This window comes from Phodopus roborovskii, unplaced genomic scaffold, assembly GCF_943737965.1.
Source record: "Phodopus roborovskii unplaced genomic scaffold, PHOROB, whole genome shotgun sequence".
NCBI classification, from domain to species: Eukaryota; Metazoa; Chordata; class Mammalia; order Rodentia; family Cricetidae; genus Phodopus; species Phodopus roborovskii.
Window position 1 is genome coordinate 26,484,712 of NW_026126540.1, and position 20,861 is coordinate 26,505,572.

The 20,861-nt window shown below is 41.2% G+C and overlaps 1 protein-coding gene across 1 annotated transcript in view; it reads right to left on the reverse strand.

Annotated features, from left to right (window-relative positions):
- The window catches only part of Pip5k1a (phosphatidylinositol-4-phosphate 5-kinase type 1 alpha), a 64,491-nt gene extending 43,630 nt beyond the window's left edge, over positions 1–20,861 (reverse strand). Inside the window, exons 1-2 of the mRNA XM_051199221.1 lie at positions 20,473–20,861; positions 896–933 (exon numbers count right to left, since the gene is read on the reverse strand). Coding sequence (XP_051055178.1) covers positions 896–933; positions 20,473–20,548 — 114 coding nt within the window. The 5' untranslated portion in view covers positions 20,549–20,861. The remainder of the gene's footprint in view (positions 1–895; positions 934–20,472) is intronic.

The following is a 20,861-nucleotide window of genomic DNA, read 5'->3' on the forward strand; positions in this document are numbered from 1 at the left end:
TATAAAAGCTGTCTGAACCCTGTACCCAGGATTCCCAGTCCTCTACCCAATGTGGAGTATGGCTGTGGACCCCAGTGCACTGGAATATAAAAGACCTCATGCTTTTGCATCAAGACCACTTCTCGTGACTGATTGGGGGGGGGGCGCCTTTCCTGAGTAGGGGCATGAGGGTCCAAGCCCTCCACGGGTCTTACATTATCTTTGCACTAAATCCTGTAGTCTAGTCAACAACTATTCTACTGCTACATTTAGAAATATGAGATTATGACTCTTTTCATGCAGTTGCATGTGTTTTTCTTTGAATAAATTAACAAGCCAAATAAATGTCTGTCTCTCGTCACTGACACACACTGACACACACTGACACACACTGACACACACACACACACACACACACACACACACACACACGGATCCTGTCTAACTCTCAAGACATAAACAAATGGAAAATAATAGTCATGTCTACCCCATAACCCAATGCAAAACCATAAACTTCCTTAAAATACCATGAGATATTTTGCATTTTTCCTTTTTTAAGGATTTATTTATTTTATATATTATATATTTTTATTTATTTTATATATTTTATATATGTGAGTGCTCTGTCTTTATGACAGAAGAGGACATCAGACCCACTATGGATGGCTGTGAGCCACCATGTGGTTGCTGGGAACTGAACTTAGGACCTATGAAAGAACAGTCAGTGCCTTAATCACTGAGCCATGTCTCCAGTCCTTCAGTTTCTTTTTTTGTGACTCAGTTACATGGTTCTCATGTATTAACTCTGTAGATGGCAGCAGTGGGCTGTGTTGCCAGATGTTTGGACATACTTGGACAGATATTCTTCTGTGCTAGAATTATACTTTTAGCAAACAATGAATCAATTAAAACTCACCTCAGATCCTATGGTTCTCTTGATTCCAGATGCTGCTGCTTAAAAAAAAAAAAAAAAGAAAGAAAGAAAAAATCTTAAGCATATATACAGTCATAAAACTTCTACCAAACTCACTGTGAGGATCAAGGTTTAAGTCAAACTACACATGGCCATGAACTACTTACTGCCTCTTGCATCAATATCAAATCCTTTTGAATAGCACTCTTTTAAAAAAAGCTCATTTAAAATAAAATTGCTGACTTATTTATAGTGTGTATGTGGGTATGCACCTTGATCATTCATGTAGATATCAGAAGACAACTCTGAAAAACTAGTTATTGCCTTTGCCTTTTATCTGTTTATTTATTTTGGAGGAAGTCTCCCTTCTGACTCTATGCTGCTTACTTCCTAGTTCCTGGCTCATGAGCCTGCCCTTACTCTATCTCCACCCATTTCTTGCCAGAATTACAAAAGTGGCACCACATCTAGGGATAAACGTGCTCAGGCTCACATGGCTATTGCCTTCACCAGCTGAGCCAATAGCACTTTTTAAATGTTCTTTCTTCCTCTTCCACACCTACAAGAGCTTTATGTATATCCCTTTTATTGGGGGGGGGGAGGCTTTCAAGACAGGGTTTCTCTGTGTATCCCTGGCTGTCCTGGAACTCACTTTGTAGACCAGGCTGGCCTCGAACTCAAAAGAGATCTGCCTGCCTCTGCCTCCCAAGTGCTGAAATTAAAGTGTTTACCACCACAACCAGCAACTGTTCTTAATGCATTTAACCATCACAGAAAATGTCAGTGACACATGGCAGAAAGACAAAGAGCCCAAGAGACAGACAGATACCCAAGGAGCTCAGTCTGGTAGCATATGCCTATACTTCTAGCATTTCAGAGGTTGAAGCAGTATTAGCAAATCAAGAAGCTTGCTAGTTCAAGGTCAGAGTATGTTACATAATAAATTCCAGGCCCAAACAATACAATAAAAAGATTTAGCTCCACAGATAAGACCAGAACATCAGACTAGGACTGAACACTTGCCCAGAACATACAAGATCTAAATCTATTTCCCAGTACTGAGGGTTGGGGGTAGGGTGGGGCATGCCTGGAAGACCTAGCAGTACTGGCCCATAATTCCATCCAGCACTTAGAAAATGGAGACAAGACCAGACTAGATTATACAGTGAATTCAAGGCGGTGGTGGCGAATGCCTTCAGTCGAAGCACTTGGGAGGCAGAGACAGGCAGATCTCTGTGAGTTTGAGGTCAACCTGATCTACTGAGCAAGTTCCAGGACAACCTCCAAAGCTACAGAGAAGCAGGTGGATCCCTAAGAGTTAAGGCCAGTCTGGTATACAGAATGAGTTCTAGGTCAGCCAGAGCTACATAAACCCTGTTTTGAAAAAACAAACAAACAAACAAAAAGACAAGGTCTCACATAGCCTGACCTCTAACTTTTGATCAAACATAGAGCAAGGCTAGTCTTAACACTTAAACACTGTCTGGAACTAGAAGTACATACCATCACACCTACCTATTAATATAAAACTTAAAAGCTTACAAATACATCTCAGTTCTTACTACTCCGTGTAGTAAGATTTAAAATTTAAGAGACACATTTACCTAACTTAAACTTGGTTAGATGCTGACTGGCAGATGGGTCAGAGGGTGAAGGTTCCTACCACCTAAGTCTGATCCAGGACACATGGTGGAAGGAGAGAATAGACACCTGAAACTTTTCCTCTGACCTTCATAAGGGTGCCATAGCACCCAACACCCTCCCCTGAACAAAGAAATGTAATAATACTAATTTTAAAATGTAGACAAAAGCCTTAAGAGAAAATTTTGAATAGTAATTCTTATTAAGTGTTTATTTTCAAGGCTTCAGAGCCAGGAAGGCTGCTTAGAGGGAAGGGCACTTGCCAAAGTCTAATAACTTAAATTCCATCTCTGAAACCCCCATAATAGCAGGGAGGAACTGACTCTCATAAGTTGCCCTTTGATTGCCCCATACATGTGCTGTTGTATGTACACCCTCACACACATGCAAATATAATAAAGGTTCTACTATTGAATTGCATTTACAGCCACAATTATTTTTAAGTTTGAAGATATAACAATACTGTACTGTTATAACATTCTACTGCCCCAAAAAAGACTATTTATCTATAGAAATACTTTCTTCCTTTTTGGTTTCAGAGGCAGTAAGACTGGCCTTCAATTTGATACGTAGGTAATGGTGACCTTGAGCTCGGGATCCTCCATTATCCACCTCCCACATGATGGCTTGCGTCACCATGCCCAGGTCTACAGAAATATGTTCGGAAGTGTTTGTCAGTGAAATTATAAAAGAATTGAACTTATCTAAGACATTCCAAGATAGGGAGGAAGGAGATTTGGGGAGAGGGGAATGTAAGAGAGCAAGAGCAAGGAAAAAAGCAGATAGGTGGGGAAAGCAAGTGAAAGATGGAGAAGAAAAAAAAAGAGAAGGGAGGGAAAAGAAGAGAGGGAGGGAAGAAAGCTGTGATACCATTTGTTTCTACTATTTCCACCATCCTGACAGGCAGAGATAGAAGGATCTGTGCTACATTGCTACATGAGTTCTTAAAGTCAGCTAGATGTCCCACTTCACAAACAACAAACCTAGGGATAGCCAGGCTTAGTGGTCCATGCGTTTATCCCAGCTTGGGAAAATGACGGGAAGAAGCAGGTGGTCTATACAGTAAGTTTCAGGACATCCAGGGCTGCAAAGAACTGTCTAAAAAAAGGGGGTGGGGCACTTTAGCAAGGCATGGTTGCCCATGCCTTGAATTCTAGCACTTGAGAGAGAGAAGCAGAAGGATATCTGTGAGTTTGAGGCCAGCCTGGTCTACATTCTAAGTTCCAGGACAGCCAGGACTATATAGAGACTATCTCAAAAACTCAAAGAATAAGAAGAAAAAGTTGGGCCTGCTGCTGAGTGATAGTAATCCAAGCACTTTGAAGGCTGAAGCAGAACTACAGTGAGTTCCAGGCCAGCTTGGGATACATAGTTCTAGGCCAGCAAAGGACTAAATAGCAAGACTTTTATATAAAAATAATTAAGAGTCTGGCATAGTGGCATATGTCTTTGATTTTAGCAAGCAGAGGTAGGTGGATTTCTGTGAGTTCAAGGCCAGCCTGGTCTACATAGAGTGACTGATCCAGGACAAGCAGGGTCACACAGAGATCCCATCTCAAAATAATAATAAAAAAATAAAAGAAATTAAATAAAATGAAGTTATTTAAGTAGAATCTGAGTACTTAGTTCCCCTCTTGTCACAAATAAAAGTATGGTCATTTCCAAGTTAGCAAGCCAACATACAACAAATATGTTTTGTTTTTCAAGACAGGGTTTTTCCATGTAGTACTGGCTGTCCCAGAACTTACTCTGTAGATCAGGCTGGCCCTGAACTCAAGCACTCTGCCTACTTTTGCCTTCCCAGTGCTGGGACTAAAGGTATATGCCACCAACAGTCAGATATGACCTTTTTTTTTTTTTTAAAGGAAAGAGCTGGGTGTGGTGGTGTATGCCTTTTAACCCTAGCACTTAGGAAGCTAAGCAGGCAGATTTCTGGGAGTTCGAGGCCAGTCTGCTCTACAAACCAAGTTCCAGAACAGCCAGAGTTGTTATACAGAAAAATCCTGTCTTGAAAAAAGCAAAGGGGGGAAAGCTTAAGGAAAGTAAAGAAAGGCCTTTGAAATTTCCGTAGTTTAATCTTCCTTATAAAGTAAGAGTATAGAAGTAACAGATAGGGTAGAAGTACTTAAAGTCATAGATCAAGAACAGGGACCTTTCAGTTCCAACTTTTCTTCTAAGTCATCTTTTTGTTTTCAATTTTCTTACTACACGAAATTAGGCTAGGAAAGGAAAATATGAACAAAACTGAATGTTCCAAATGTAAGTTTCACATTTGCTAACAGAAAATGCGCTTTCTTCTCTTAAAATAACTCTTCAGAGCCAGGCAGTGGTAGCCTACTCCTCTAATCCCAGTGTTTGGGAGGAGGAGGAAGTATGAGAGTTTGAGACCAGCCTGGTGTAAACAGTGAGTTCCAGGACAGCCGGTACTATGCAGAGAAACCCTGTCTTGCTATGTTGCCCAAGTGGTGCTCTTACCTTAGCCTCCTAAGTTGCTTCCAGCATGCATCATCACAACTAGCTCAGAAGGTACAGCAAGTATAGGTATTCTTTATAGTTTTGGGTTTTTTTTGGGACAGAGTCTACCCAAGTTAGCCTAGCACTAGTTATATAGCCCAGACTGCTCTCACAAATGTATGGCAATCCTCCTCCACTAGCCCCCCAAAAGCTAGGATTTATAGGAATAGACTAACAAACACATTTCAGAAAGTACCTGTTTCTTTGCTTAAGATGTTAGTCAGGCCAGGCATAAGGGCAGATGCTAACATTTGTGAAGCAGAGACAGGCAGATCTCTGACTTCGAGTTTGAGGCCAGCCTAAGTATAAATAGTTACATGACAGCCAGAACTACATGAAGAGACTGTCTCAAAAAGAAACAACAAAAACAAAAAAATGTCAGTCAGGCACATGCCTTTAATCCCAGCACTTGGAAGGCAGAGGAAGTCAGAGCTCTCTGAACATAAGGCCAGCCTGAGTTACATAAGATCTTGTCTCCAAAAAAAAAAAAAAAAAAAAAAAAAAAAAACAGCAAGGCTGGCAAGATGGTCATCTATCTCATCTTCTGAACCCAGGTAAAAGTGAGAGAGCTGAGTTCACATATACTCTGTCCTCCACACATGCATGTCCCCTCACAATCTCTCTACACACATACACGTTCAGTAAAATTTAATAAATAAAATAGTAAAAATAAAAATCTAAACTGCATGGCTTTCCACTGTTTTGTTTATAATAGACCAAAAGACTTCCAATAGATATACTCAAGAGTTTCTTTTAGACATCTTACGCTTGGGTACAAGATTAGTTATTAATCTTGGCAAAAAAAAAAAAAAAAGTATGTTAACAGGGCCAGAGATATGGGTTAGCAATTAAGCACTGACTGCTTTTCCCAGCACTCCCATGGCAGCTCACAATCATCTGTAACTACAGTTCCAAGGGATTCCATACCATTTTCTGGCCTCTACAGGCATCAGTCACTCGGGCTACACAGAAATTCATGCAAGGAAACACCCATACACATACACATTAAAAAAAAAATTAACTTTACTTCTAAAATATTTTCTTCTAACTTCTAAAATAGTTTCTGAAAGAATGACTAACAATTCATATAATATGTTTGTGAGAGCTTTTGAAGGAAATCAGAAAGATTAAGTTCCTTTCTGTACTATTCTCTCCTTTAAGGACTCTGGGGTCAGACAGAATACACCCAGCAAGAAACATCTAGTTTACAGCCAAGGTAGTTCACACGGATAGCAAGGGAAGAGCAGGGCATCTAGCAGAGTGGTGTTCCTCTTCCCTGTTCAAGGCACTGGGTCTGAGCCACAACACCAGAAAAACAGACTAGCAGGGGGCAGTAACAACACAGTGCATGAGAATATGTACTTCAGAAGAAAAAAAAGAGAAGAAGAAGAGGAAAAAAAGAATAGGGGTTTTACAGTTCAGGCATTTAGATTTGCTAGGTCTCAACATTTACTGAGTATGCAAATTGAGCAGTTTGGTTAAACTTCTCTAGGCCTTGGTTACTTCTTCCATAAAATGTAGAAATAAGGCCTGGAGATAATACAAACTTTCTTGCTTTCTTTCTTTTTTGGTTTTCAAGACAGGGTTTGTCTGTATAACAGAGAACTTGCTTTGTAGAGCAGGCTGGCCTAGAACAGAGATCCACCTGTCTCTGCCTCCCAAGTGCTGAAATTAAAGGTGTGCACCACCCCAGCCCAAGAATACAAACTATTTTTGATAGTATATTCAAATCTAGAAGGACTTGGAGCAATCTCCTGCAACCCCCCCCCCAAAAAAAAGAAAGAAAAAGAAATAGCATCATGTGCCTCCACAAAGCTGTTATGAGAATCACCAGAGTTGTTATGAGAATCAAGTCACATAAGGACTTGTAGTAATTGTTCTAAAAACACTATTAATTACCATTAGTTACCACTGTGAATGACTGACTGTACTTGTTTGGTCATTTTTGTTGTTGTTTTTTTCAAGACAAGGTCTCACTCTGTAAGCCAGCCCCACCTATGACTTATGTAGCTCAGGTTGGTCTTAAACTGATGGCAATTCTCCTGCCTCCCCTTCCTGAGCACTGAGATTAAAGGCTTGAGACATCATACACCATGCTTAGGTATAAGAATACATTTTGAAACCCCCTCTAGAGGATGGAAAAAATTAAGAAAAATGAAATGTGTAACATAAACGGAGAAAAAAAATCAAAAGGAAAAACCTGGGTCTAATTTACTGAAACAAAAGCGAGATGGGGTACACATCCATGTTAGAAAGCACTGTCCTGGCAGAGCAGCACCACATACTGTAACTGTTATGGGGAAAGAGCTGGCTGCTAGCTACTCGGAGGAGCTCATGCTTCTTTAGCACAGACACACATCACATCTACCTCTCTTACAGTGAACCCCACAGCACAGAAAGTTGAAACCTAATAAGAGAAAACAAAAAGTTATCACTTAGTTTGGGGTACTATTTGCTTACTAGACTAAATATACTCACATTAATTAATAAAAACCTCAGTTTCCAGCATTGTACTGTGAACAGGCTGCTTTGTCACTCAAGTTAATTGCTCCTATCCAGAGATGTAGTTCTGGAACACAAATTCCAGTAGCTGACAGGTAGTGGTGATGCATGCCTTTAATTCCAGGACTCAAGAGTTGGAGGCCAGCCTGGTCTATAGAGTTAGTTTTAGGACAGTCAGAGCTATTGCATGGAGAAAGCCTATTTCAAAAAAAGCAATAATAATAATAATAATAATAGAAACTCCGGTAGTCACAAAATTTTTACTTCAAATCATTTAACTCTCCAGTGAATTCCAACTGGAGAAAATTTTCAGATATAAAGCTATTCCAGGGAGCTGGAGACATGGCTTGGAGGTCAGGAGCACTGGCTGCTCTTCCAGAGGTCCTGAGTTCAATTCCCAGCAACCACATGGTGGCTCGCAACCATCTGTAACAAGATCTAGTGCATACAGGCAGAACACTGTATACATAATAAAATCTTTATTTAAAAAAAAACTATTCCATGCACAGGCTTCTATAATGGATGCACATACAAGGATATTCACCGTAGCAGTATATGTAATAAGTAAAAATGTACAGGTACTGTATTGAAAAGATCAAAAGTGAAAAAGGATAAATAAATCATAGGGTAGTTTACAATGGAATATTATATAACCATTATTTTATATAATAAGCATTATCTTTAAGCACATGTTTATATATAGCTTAGATAGCATGCCATACTAAAAATAAAATATTTTAGTCAGTATCTTACTATGAAGTCCAGTCTGGCTTTGAACTCAGAACCTTCTGCCTCAGTTTTCCAAAATCTGGCATGACATGTATTATCTACTACACCCAACTCCACAGTAAATTATTGAACAACAACAACAAAAAGTTTTAAAAGAAAGCATAATAAGGGCTGAAGAAATGAATGCCTCTTCCCAACACTCATAGCTCTGTAACTCCAACACCTACTTATTCATATATATAAAAGGTCCTCAAACATGGCAGTGTCTACATGCTGGTATCAGCTTGACTTGATTAGTTTCTGTTTTTCCTGAACCATAGATAAACCTTTTATAATCAGCACGTTTTTGTTTTTTAAAGGTTGATATTTTTAATTGTTGATACACACAAGGTCTTTCTGTGTATCCTTGGCTGTCCTGGAACTCACAGAGATCCTCCTGATGGGATTAAGGCATGCACCACCACAATCCAGGTTAAGATAGATTTTTATTTTATATGTATGGGTATTTTGACTTTGTTCACCATGGGCATGTCTCATGCCCATGGAACCAAAAGAGGGTGTTGAATTCACTGGAACCAGAATTACGACAGTTGTGAGCTAACATGAGGCTGCTGGTAGTTAAGCCATGTGAACGCTGCAAATTGAACCTGGGTCCTCTGGAAAAGCAGCCAATGCCCTTAACCATTGAGCTATCTCTCCAGCCCAAGAAGTATGTTAATCTGAATATTGTAAACTAAAGAGACATAAAGCTTTAGTGTCATTCTCTTTGTTTTAAAACCTTTAGCTCCCGATATTCCAGTGTTCAACAGCTGTTCAACAAACCACCACCACCACCCAAACACACAGTAACTAAGTTTCATAACAAAATCACTGTCCTATGCTGCAAAAATAAATTAGAAGGAAAAAAAAAAAAAAAAAAAAAAAAAAACTGAAAAGATGCCTAGAAGGCCAATTAGTAAAGGTGCCTGTCATGATACCTGACAAACTGAGTTCAATCTCCGGGACCCACATGGGAGGAAGAGAACTAATTCCTACACTTCATTCTTTGACACGCCCCCCACAAATGTATGCACATACATACATACATGGAAAAAAGTATAAAAAAAATAATAATAAATAGAGGAGACTAGAGAAATGGCTGATCTGATTCCATGGGCTCCAATGCCTCTGCCATTTGAGGACACCTGAACTCAAGTGAACATGCCCACACACAGACACATATATACATAACATCAAATCATTTTTCTTTCTTTTTTTGTTTTTTTTCAAGACAGGGTTTCTCTGTAGCTTTGGAGCCTCAAACTCAGAGATCCACCTATCTCTGCCTCTTGAGTACAGGGATCAAAGGGGAGTGCCACCATCTGGCTCAAATCATTTTTTATGACATACTACTTTGGGATACCCTACAATCTTTAAAAAAAAAAAAAACTATATAAATACATATATGAGACTTCTCTGAGAGGGAAGCATGGCGGTTGGGAAATAACTCCACAGGTAAAAGCTTTTGCTGTACAGGCCTAACAACCTTAGTCCAACCCTTAAAGCCATGAGGGAGTCAGATAAGTAGTAAGGCTGGAAGCCACTCCCAAAGTTGTTCTCTGACCTCCATATGCACACCACGGTATGCACACACACTCACACAACATAAAAACCTTTAAAAAAAGACAACTATCTTTCAAATTATTAATGGTCTCTTATAATGTTGATACTCCATATTTACATATCTCATAAATGTTACAAGTTGAAAAATATTTTTAAAAACTGAACAAAACAGGATCTGGCAGAATGTGGTATCACAATCCAATAATCCCAACACATAAAGTATCAGGAATTAAAAGCCAGCTTTGGCTACACAGCAAATTCAAGGCCAACACTATTTTTTCCATCTCAAAATCCCAGTATAAAAATAAGTAATAAAAATAAGGTGTGCCACCACCCAGTACTTGGGGAGACAGGTGAGTTCAGGGCCAGCCTGGTCTACAAAGCAAGTTCCAGGACAGCTAGGACTGTTACACAGAGAAACCATCTCGAAAAACAACAACAAAACATAAGGTCAGAAATCATTGTTACTAAAATGACTTCAAAACTGATGAAACCGAATAAAATTCCAAAGTGCAGATAATCCATTTGTTCTCCCTCTCCCTACCTTTGCAGCTTTTTGAGAAAAGTCTGTTTAGATAGTTCAGTCTGGCTTCAAACTCATCCTGCCTATGCCTCCCAAGGACTAGTATTACAAACATATGTACTACTTGCATATCTATTTGTCTGTGCACCATGTGCATGCCTGGTATCTCTGGAGGGCAGAAGAGGGTTTCAGATTCTCTGAAACTGGAGATGCAGGAAGCTGTGATCTGCCATTATAGGTGATGGGAACTAAACCTAGGTTCTCTGGAAGAGCAGCCACTAGTTTTAACTGCTGAGTTATCTCTCTTGCCCATTCCCCTCTTTTATATTATTTATGTGCATTGGTGTTTTGCCTACATATACGTCTGTGTAAGGGTGTCAGGTCTTGGAAATTACACATAGTTGTGAGCTGCCATTTGTGTTGGGAATTGGACCCAGTTCCTCTGGAACATCAGCCAGGGCACTTAACCACTAAGCCATCTCTCCAGCCCCTTCTCTTGATCCCTTTAAAACAAACAACAACAAAAACAGGATCTTATTTTATTGCCCAGGTGGCCTAATACTCACTATGTAGCTCAATCTGGTTTTAAACTCACAGTAGTCCTCCTACCTCAGTCTCTCAAACTGCTAAGATTACAGGTATGCACCACCACACCTAGCTATTTAAACACTGAGTAACCCTATACCAGTCTAGGGAAGCATTTCAGTTTAGCGCTCTGCAGCACCCTACTTTGTGTTTGTAGAGGAAAGGATACTGAAGGAGTGGTTTCTAGTCACTTCACAAAACACCAGTCTTAGGCTCTACAAATGTATTTGGTAATACCAGGCAACATGAAACTAAAATTTCAAATTAAGAATTAGAAGACTAGCTGGGAGGTGATGGGCAACACCTTTAATCCCAGCACACTGAAGGCAGGAGCAATCTCTGTGAGTACGAGGCCAGCCTGGTCTACAGAGTGAGTTACAGGACAGGCTCCAAAGCTACAGAGAAACCCTGTCTCGAAACAAACAAATGGGCTTAAAATAATAATAATAAAATAAGGGGTGGGTGATAGAGGAACAAAGGATGGCTCAGCAGTTAAGAAAACTGGCTATTAAAAAAAAAAAGAGGGAGAGAGAGAAAGAGAACTGGCTGCTCTTCCAGGGGACCCAGCCACCCATATGGTAGCTCACAACTGTCATATAACACCAGCTCCAGGTGATCCAACACCTTCTCTGACCTCTGTGAGCATATTCATATGTAGTACATGAAGGCAAAACACCCATAATACTAAAAATAATACTAAACTTAAAAAAGAAAATGTCAGTTAAGAAACAGGAGAGAAAAATTATCAACATGATTCTGAGAAGTGTGAAGGCAGTGCATTTCAGAGGGAAAATGTACTGGGTCTGGAGGGACAGCTTAAGGGTTAAACGTACTTGCTAACTTCCAGAGGAACTGAGTTCAGTTCCTAGCACCCACAACAGGAGGCAGCCTGCAACACAGGATCCAAACACCCTTTTCTGGCCTCCTTGGACACTGGCACACATATGGCATTTACACACACGCACACACACAAATACACATAGATTTAATAAAAGTGAATCTCTAGAAATAAAGAGGTGATAGTTTAAACAAAGATATATTCATAAGTAAGTAAATCTGAGTGAGCTGGGCTGCCCCTAGTATGTGGAACAAACTATTGAGTTGGCCTCAATAGTAAAGCCTCTCCCAGCACTTTCAGAGGAGAAGCATTTCCTTTGGAGATGCGATGACATCATCTACCAGCCAAGAAACTAAAAGACACTGTGTGACTGACTTCAGTGTTTGAAGTACACATATAATTTGCAGATGCTTGAGGCTAGCCGGACGTGCATTCCTCAGACACAAGTAGTTTTGCCTGAACAGGTCATAGACAAGGTATTCCAGAAACTCAATCCAATCCTTACCAACAATACAGAGTAAAACTGTAACTTTTAGGAGTTAACTTAATAAAAAAGAGCCAAAATTAAAATACAAACACCCAGCAAAATAAAAAACTAAAAACTCTCTACAGCAAAAAAAAAAAAAAAAAAAAAAAAAGACAAAAAACAAGCTATTTTGCTGAACTATCCAAAACACCTCTTTGCTCCCATAATTTGGAATAATGAAAATCATTCTAACTATACTCCTCAGGTGGGAGGCACAGTATGTTCTCCAAACAAAAACACTCAGAAATACCAACATGCTTCAGAGAAGTACTGCAGATCACACAGTTGGTTCTAAGTGACAATGTTAGAAGACAAAGAATGACACTGCCTAGGCCTAGTGACACATGCCGGTAATCTGAGTACTCAGAAAACCAAGACAAGGGGATCTCCAGATCAAGGCCAGCAGAGACTACATAGGAAGACTGTGCTTCAAGAGGTTAAACAATAACTAAAACTGGCTGGACGGTGGTGGCACACACCTTTAATATCAAGCAGAGGCATGTGGATGAGTTGGGGATAAGCCTGGTCTACAGATCCAGTTGCAGCAACAGCCAGGGCTACACAGACAAATTTTGTCTTGAAACACCACTACACCCTCCTACCCCTACCTACCACCCTCCACCCCCTAAAACAAACAAATAAATAGACAAACAAAAACACCACAATATACAACTGGACAGCACACTTTTAACTCTTGCACCCAGAAGAGCAGAGTTCAAGATCTGCCTTAGTACAAAGTGAATTTGAGGCCAGCCTGGGCATAATAGACTCTGTCTCAAAAGAAAGTGGGGGGGGGGAGGAGGGGAACTGAACCATAACTATCTCCATAACTAACTGAATCAAAGATTTAAAACAAGACACTGCAAAGAAAACATCAATTTTGTTTCCCAGCAGTATCAATTTTCTCTTCTCAGGGAAAGTCAAAAAAGTCAAGAGCGGGCCTAAAAATAAAAGCTCAAAAGTAGTTTGAGCTGGGGGGGGGGGCGCGTGAGGGGTGGAGGAGGGGACTGGGGGATAGTGGCGAGCCTTTAGTCCCAGCATTCAGGAGCAGGAGGCAAGACAGACTGATCTCTGTGCGTTCAAGGCCAGCCTGGTGTACTATTTGAGTTCCCATGGAGCCAGAATTGTTATACAGAGAAACCATATCTCAAAACACACACGCACATGCACGCGCGCGCGCGCGCGCGCGCACACACACACACACACACACACACACACACACACACACACACACACAAAAGGTTTGACCTGGATCAGCAAGATGGCACATCAGGTAAAGGCACTTCCATCAAGCCCACAATCCTCAGAATTCCGGCAGTGGAAAGGACCAACTCCGCTGCCCCCACAGCTGTTTTCTATTCATACATGCACACCTGGCATACCCCACTACCAAGCCACCAAATACATGTAAACATTTAGTTTAGTCTACCAGTCCTGTCACCCAAGAGCCAACATATTATCAGAAATACCAAAGAATGAGCCATAAGTTTACCAAGATCCTTGTTTGTTTGTTTTTTGTTTTTCAAAACAGGGTTTCTCTGTAGCTTTGGAGCCTGTCCTGGAACTCACAGAGATCCATCTGCCTGTCTCCTGTGTGCTGGGATTAAAGGTTTTCGCCACCACCTCCCGGCTTTGTTTGTTTTTGTTTTTTGAGACAGGGTTTCTGTGTGTAACAGTCCAGTTGTCCTGGAACTAGCTCTTGCAGACCATGCTGGCCTTGAACTCACAGAGATCTACCTGCCTCTGCCTCCTGAATACTGGAATTAAAAGTGTGAGCCACCACCCAGCAAGATCCTTTTTAATAGCATTCAATCTCTACTGAGCACCCTTGACCCTAGTAAAACCCTAAACATCAGCTGCCTAATTTAGGAAATGAGGAGGTAAAATTAAAATAACTATTTCCTTCTAATGAACTTTTACTTACAGTACCACAGGGGCAAATTTCACCATATCCCATGGCACCAATATTTTGCTCAAAAAAATCTTTTTTTCTCCCAAGACAAGATCTCACTGAATAGCTCTGGCTGTCTTACAACTCATCCTGTAGACCAGTCTTGAATTCACAGAGATTAGCCTACCTCTACCTCCATGGAGTGCTAAGATTAATGGCATACGCCATCATAACCAGCCAAGTCCTTTCCCCCCTTTCGAGACAGGGTTTCTCTGCATAGCATTGGCTGTCCTGGAACTCACTCTGTAGACCAGGCTGGTCTTGATCAGCCTGCCCACCTATGCCTTCTGAGTGCTGGGATTAAAGATATAAGCCACCACTGCTTTCGATGCAAATCTTAAAAGACCCAAGCCTTCTGAATTAGCCAGCCATAGTCAAGAGGCATTTAAGATTTTTGACAGATTGCCACCTCCCAATTCTATGTCCAAATTTGGGTTTTTCTTTTTGTGATGGGGAGAGTCTTTTTTGCTTTATAGACCTAGCTGTCATGGAACTATGTAGAACAGACTGGCCTCAAACTTGTGGCAATACTCCTGGTTCTGCCTGAGTCCTGGGAGTCATACAACTAAAGCATATGTCATCACACTCCACTCTGGTTCTAACTATCTGGAGTTTTGCAGGATTAATATACATATATTCCAGGGTTGACAATATCACTCAGTGGTAGAGCTTGACTAGCTTAAGCTTGCATTCAATTGTGGTACTTGGGGGAATGGGATATATGTGACCAAAATGCATGCATAGTTCAGCAGAAAAAGTTCAGCTTCTATGATTTCAAGACAAGAATTGCCCCAACCAGCAAAATAAAAATATAGGCAGCCGCTAACAGAGCTTCCTCCACAAAGCCTACCTGAGACAGAATTCAAAAATTAACTCTGCCTTTTCTTTCTCTATAACACTGGGCTTTCTCAGTTTTTCTGACCTCCATGCCTAACTTCAAAGGCATGACTATGGGGGCTCAATAGTTACTGGCTGTTCTTCCAGGGATGGGAACTCAGTTTCCAGCACCTGCACTGATTATAACCACCTGTAACTTCCGCTACAAGAGCTTACTGAGACTTCTGACCTCTGCAGGCACCTGCACATATGTGGCATACACTGACACAGACCACACAAATAAAAAATTTGACTTTCTCTCCATGTTACCCCTAGCAAATAGCAGGATTTTCAGCTTTCCCTCCCTGTTGTCTTCTCTCAAACTCTAACAGAGATTTATTAACTTATACTGTGCAGGGATGGGCTGATACACATATTCTAAAAAGACCTCTTCCTCTTCCCTCATAACTCCCCATAGTTATTCCATCTATCCTAATACCATCTCTGGAACAGAATATTGGGCTTAATAGAGAGATTCCCTTCACCTGGGTGACTATAGAGAAAACAGTATACTTCACCAATGTGTTTTTATCTTTTGGTGGGGGGAACCACCCAAAGAAGAGAGGGTTTTTTTTTTGTTTTGTTTTGTTTTGTTTTTTCCCTTTTTCTTGTTTTGTTTTTTTAATGACAGGATCTCATGTTACACTGGCTGGCCTTGAACTCTTAATCCTCCTGCTTTCTGTACCTCCATACCTACCTAGCCTTGCTATCTTCTTTATTTATTCATTTATTTACTTTACTTACCAGAAGTAAGCCTGGTCTACATAACAAGTTCCAAGCCAGTCATGGCTACATAGTGAGACTCTCACAGGAAAAAAAAAAAAAAAATCAAACAGAAAAAGGTTATTATGTGTCATGGAGGTGGTAGTGATACATTTCTTTAATCCCAGAACTTGGGAGGAAGAAGCAGGCAGATTTCTGAGAGTTCAAAGCCAGCCTTCTCTACAGAATGAGTTCCAGAACATCCAAGGCTATACAGTAAGGGGGAAAAAGTGGGGAGATTAATAAAGAAGCTGCTTTGGCCTATAGCAAGGCAGAATAAGGCTGGGCCAGAAAGCCAAACTGAAAATACAGAAAGGAAGAGGGGACGGAGTGAGAGGAGATGCAAGCAGTCCCAGGAGAAGCAAGATGCTAGAGGACAGGTAATGCCACGAGCCATGTGGCAAAATAGATTAATAGGAATAGTTAATTTGAGTTCTGAGAGCTAGTTAGTAATAAGACTGAGCTAACTAGACAGTAGTGGTGCAAAACTTTAGTCCCAGCACTTGGGAGGAGGAAGCAGGTGCATCTCTGTGAGTGTGAGGCCAGCCTGGTCTACAAAGTGAGATCCAAAGCTACAGAGAAATCCTATCTCAAAGAAAACAAACAAACAACAACAAAAGAAAAAGACTGAGCTTCTTTTCTGTGTGTTTATTTGGGACTAGGTAGTCAGGACAAAAGCTCCCTGCTCCCAGACATTGGTGGCAATGTCTTTAATCCCTGTACTTGGGAGGCAAAGGCAGGCAGATCTCTTGAGTTCAAGGCCAGCCTGGTCTACAGAGCTAGTTCCAGGACAGGCTCCAAAGCAATAGAGAAACTCTGTCTTGAAAAACCCAAACCCAAAACAAAACAAAACAAAACAAAACAAAACAAAAAAAAAAAAAAAAAAAAAAAACAAAAAAAAAAAAAAGCTCCCACTCCCATTTACAAAGGAAGTTTATAAATTAAGAGATCAACCTGGTTAACACAGGAAGACTCTATCTCAGAAAAAAAAAAGTCAGAGTTGGTAGCTCTCTCCTGCACATCTCAACTATAGGAAAGATATTAAAGGAGGATCACATCAAGTTCACAAGACCTTAAATGAAATCTTGGCTCATAAAAAAAGCAAGCAAGCAAACAAAAAAATACTCCGCCTTATCCAGCTCTGGTTCTCGTTATCTCTGTTCGTACCACAGGCCATGGTTTCCATTATATGATCAAAGAAAAACAAGCTAATAAAATATTTAATAGCTTTTAGGTAGCACATATTTCAGCAAAGGTATTAATCAGAAGAGTTAGTATCAACCCAGGAGTCCACAGACAACAACTATAACATACTATTTTGATGCTCAAAGCTAACTTTTAAGTATACATACCAACTAATCTCAGATATTAAACACCTATAAAACAAACTATAATTATACCTGACACTGAACTTAAACAGACATGGCAGAAATATTTAAATAAAAACAATGACATCCTGAAAAGCTAAGTGTGGTTGAATTTACCTGTATATCAGCTACTATAGTAGTCAAAGGCAGAAGGATTGCTTGGAGTCCAGGGCCAGTTCAGCAAAATCTGATGTTCTTTATTATTGTTTAAAAAGATTAGGCCATGGCTAGAGAGATGGCTCAGTGGTTAAGAGCACTGGCTGCTCTTCCAGAGAAAGAGGGTTCAATTCCCAGCACCCACATGGCAGCTCACAACTGCCTGGCACCCTTGCACAGACATATACACAGGTAAAAATGTCAATGCATATTTAAAAAAAAAAAAAAAAGATTAAGCCAGCAGGATGGCTCTGTGGGTAAAGGCATTTGTCACCAAGTACACAGAAGTCTGAGGACCCACATGAAGTAAGGAGGAAAAACCCAATGCCTATAAGCTGTCCTCTAACTTCCACTTATGAGCACATACACACAGACACATAAATACATAAACTCTCAAAATTAAAAAAATTAATTTTTAAAACAGAAGGAGGCCTCATAAAACACATGTGGTAGCTCATGGTTGATTAAAACAATCAAAAACAAAGCATAAAGCAAACAAATCCAAGTGTGAGACCAAAATGGGCTATAACCCTACCTGACAAGCCAGAGCTACACAATAAACCTTCCTCAAAACAACTAGCTTGCTGGATGTGGTGACACACAACTTAAATCCCAGAACTTCAAAGGCAGAGGCAGGCAGATTCTGAGCTCTAGTCTACAAATCAAACAAAAACCAGCTAGCTAGACAGAGAGTCGGTATAGGAGCTGTAGAGTGACTATTTCTGAACTGTTGTGTGAAGCAGAACGAACTAGAGCTCAAGATCATCTATGGCTTCAAATATTTTTCCTTTGGCTAGTCAAATGTGACTTTAATCACAAAGCTCTTATTTTAAGGAAGCAATATACACCTTGGCAATTCACTCCCTTTGTAAGTTCCACTCTAATTTCAAATCAAGACTCCAAATAACTGGGCTAAGGTGACAAATCATCGTTTATTAACAATCAAAGCATAAGAACAAGCACACTATGATGGTTACTTTAAGATAATTCATTTATAATTGCCTCCTCCAGATTCAAACATGGTAACTATTTCAATGGAAAAGACTGTAAATATCATTTAAGAGCTTATGGTTTGCCTAATGTGATGAGGCACACCTGCAATCCCAACACCAGAGAGGCAGAGGCAAGAGAATGAGTTTGAGGCCAGCCTGGTTTACAGAATGAGTACTAGAACACCTAGTGCTGTTATATACAAAGAAACCCTGTCTCGAAAAACAAAAAAGCAGCCAGGCAGTGGAGGCTCCTGAGTGTCAGCACTCAGGAGGCAGAGGCAGGTGGATCTACAAGAGCTAGTTCCAGGTCAGCCTCCAAAGCCACAGAGAAACCCTGTGTGTGTGTGTGGGGGGGGGGGGGGGGACGCGGGTAGGGAAGAAATAAAAAAGAAAAAAAATCAAGTAATTTAAAAAAAAGAAAAAAATCAAATAGTTAAAAAAAGAAAGAAAAAAGATCAAATAACTTTTAAAAAATTGTCACTTTAATAAATATTATCCTTTTTCACATTTAGAAAGCAACAAGAATCCTTATGGCTCTTAATGCTTTTAGAGGAAAGGCAAAAGCCACCTCTCCAAGAAACTAAAAATAGAAGCACATAAATAAAATTGCAGCTGATGAAGAGGGTATCTATGACCATGTTTCCTCTGTCTAGGCCGGGATGTTTAAGGTAGAACTCAAGCCAATCCAAAATGGTAAGGACAAAAACCCAGGCCTAAGAAACATAATCACCTCTCCAGAAAAGCCAACAGTCACTGAGGGACACCTGCCATTCCTGACAGAACCTCTAGAACAGGGTCTGATTCACCTCCCATACACACTTTCCCTCCTACGCACAAGCTGTGGCTTTTCTTCGTGGGCATTTTCAGACTCCAATCTCTATTAATCTCTAACTACTCGGACCTCTCTATATTGCCCACTTCCCTTGCGATTTCTTCACACATCATCGTGAGCATTCCTATAATCCATATCCTATTATGCAATATTTCCCCACAGCACAGAGAGGCACACAACCCCTCCCCATCTTTCTTTCTGAGGCCTAACTACAGGCCTCACTTAGGCTGTCCTACAAGTCAGGCCTCCACTTCATTCACTTGCCCCGTTTTAGGGTCTTCTCCCACCCCGTAATCTTTTGACACTTCAAAGTTTTTCTTCTGTGCTGGCTGTGGTACACTCCTGTAATCCCAGCACTAGGAATCTCAAGTCAGTCAGGAAGATATAGGAAGTGCCTCTCTCAAAATACAAAACAACAAAACTCCCCATTCCATTCCTTCCCAAAGTTGTACAGTCTACAGATAGGAGTCACCAAAAGAGTTAATTTGAGAAAATATGTATGTGTGTGCGGTCAAGAGTAGAGGGGAGGAGGGATGACGCATATTAGGGGTAGCACTCTGAGGGGAAAGGCCACTCCAGTGACTCTTACTCCCAATAAAATTCGCTATTCCCTAACTATTCAGCACTCAAAAGCACTCCATGACTCTTCAATACTTTTAAGGCCCATAGTCCCCTTAACGTTTTGATCTATTAATTCCACAATAAACTTAGCCTCTACCTCACACACACACACACACCCAAAAAAAAATCCCCTGTATTTACCAATACTTCATTTACGCTACTTTTAAATTAAGATCCTGGGGATTGAACCCAGGGTCTGATGCATGATAGACAGGACCTCCACCACTAAGCTGTATCCCCAGCCTCCACTGACTTTAGTTTCTCTACTCCTGTTTTCGTCATTTCCCTACCTCTAACCTCCTCCTCCTCCTCCTCCTCAAAATTCTCAACGCAGTCGCCTCTAAGACACAGGGCGGGCGTTTGTGTCGACTTCTATTTTCTCAGAGCCCCTCATCCTTTCCCCCAAAGTTCTCTACATCTCTCAAAATTGTCTATAACTTCAAAGTCCGGTCTGTTGGGGAAACCACTCGGACACCCCCATCTACAGGTCCCTTCCCCGGACTCGCTCTTGCTCCCATCTCCCAGTCTTCCCTCGCCGGCTGCCCGCGCCCCACTGGGCTCACCTGCGGTACCGGCAGGGACCCCGGTATCAAGGGATGAAAACCCGGCCGCCGCTGGCCCCGAGGAGGCGGACGCCATCTTGGCAGCCCCCTCCCCCTCAGCGGCCTCGCTCCCTTTCAATCCGGCTCTTCCTTTTCTCGGAATCGAATCTTCCCCACGTCTATTCACGGAACCCGCGTTCTGCGGGCTTCTCACAGGCGTCGTTCGGGCTCCGGGACCAGCTCAGGACCGCACCACCTGCCCGGCATGGAGGAGAGCTCCCGAACTGCTCTCCGCAAAAGCTACCTTCGCTCAAAGACAGGGACACTCGAGCCGGCTGCCGGGGTCGCCGCGTCTCGGCTCAAACAAACCTAAAGGAGAAAGCAGCAGCAGAAGTCCCCCAAACGCACAC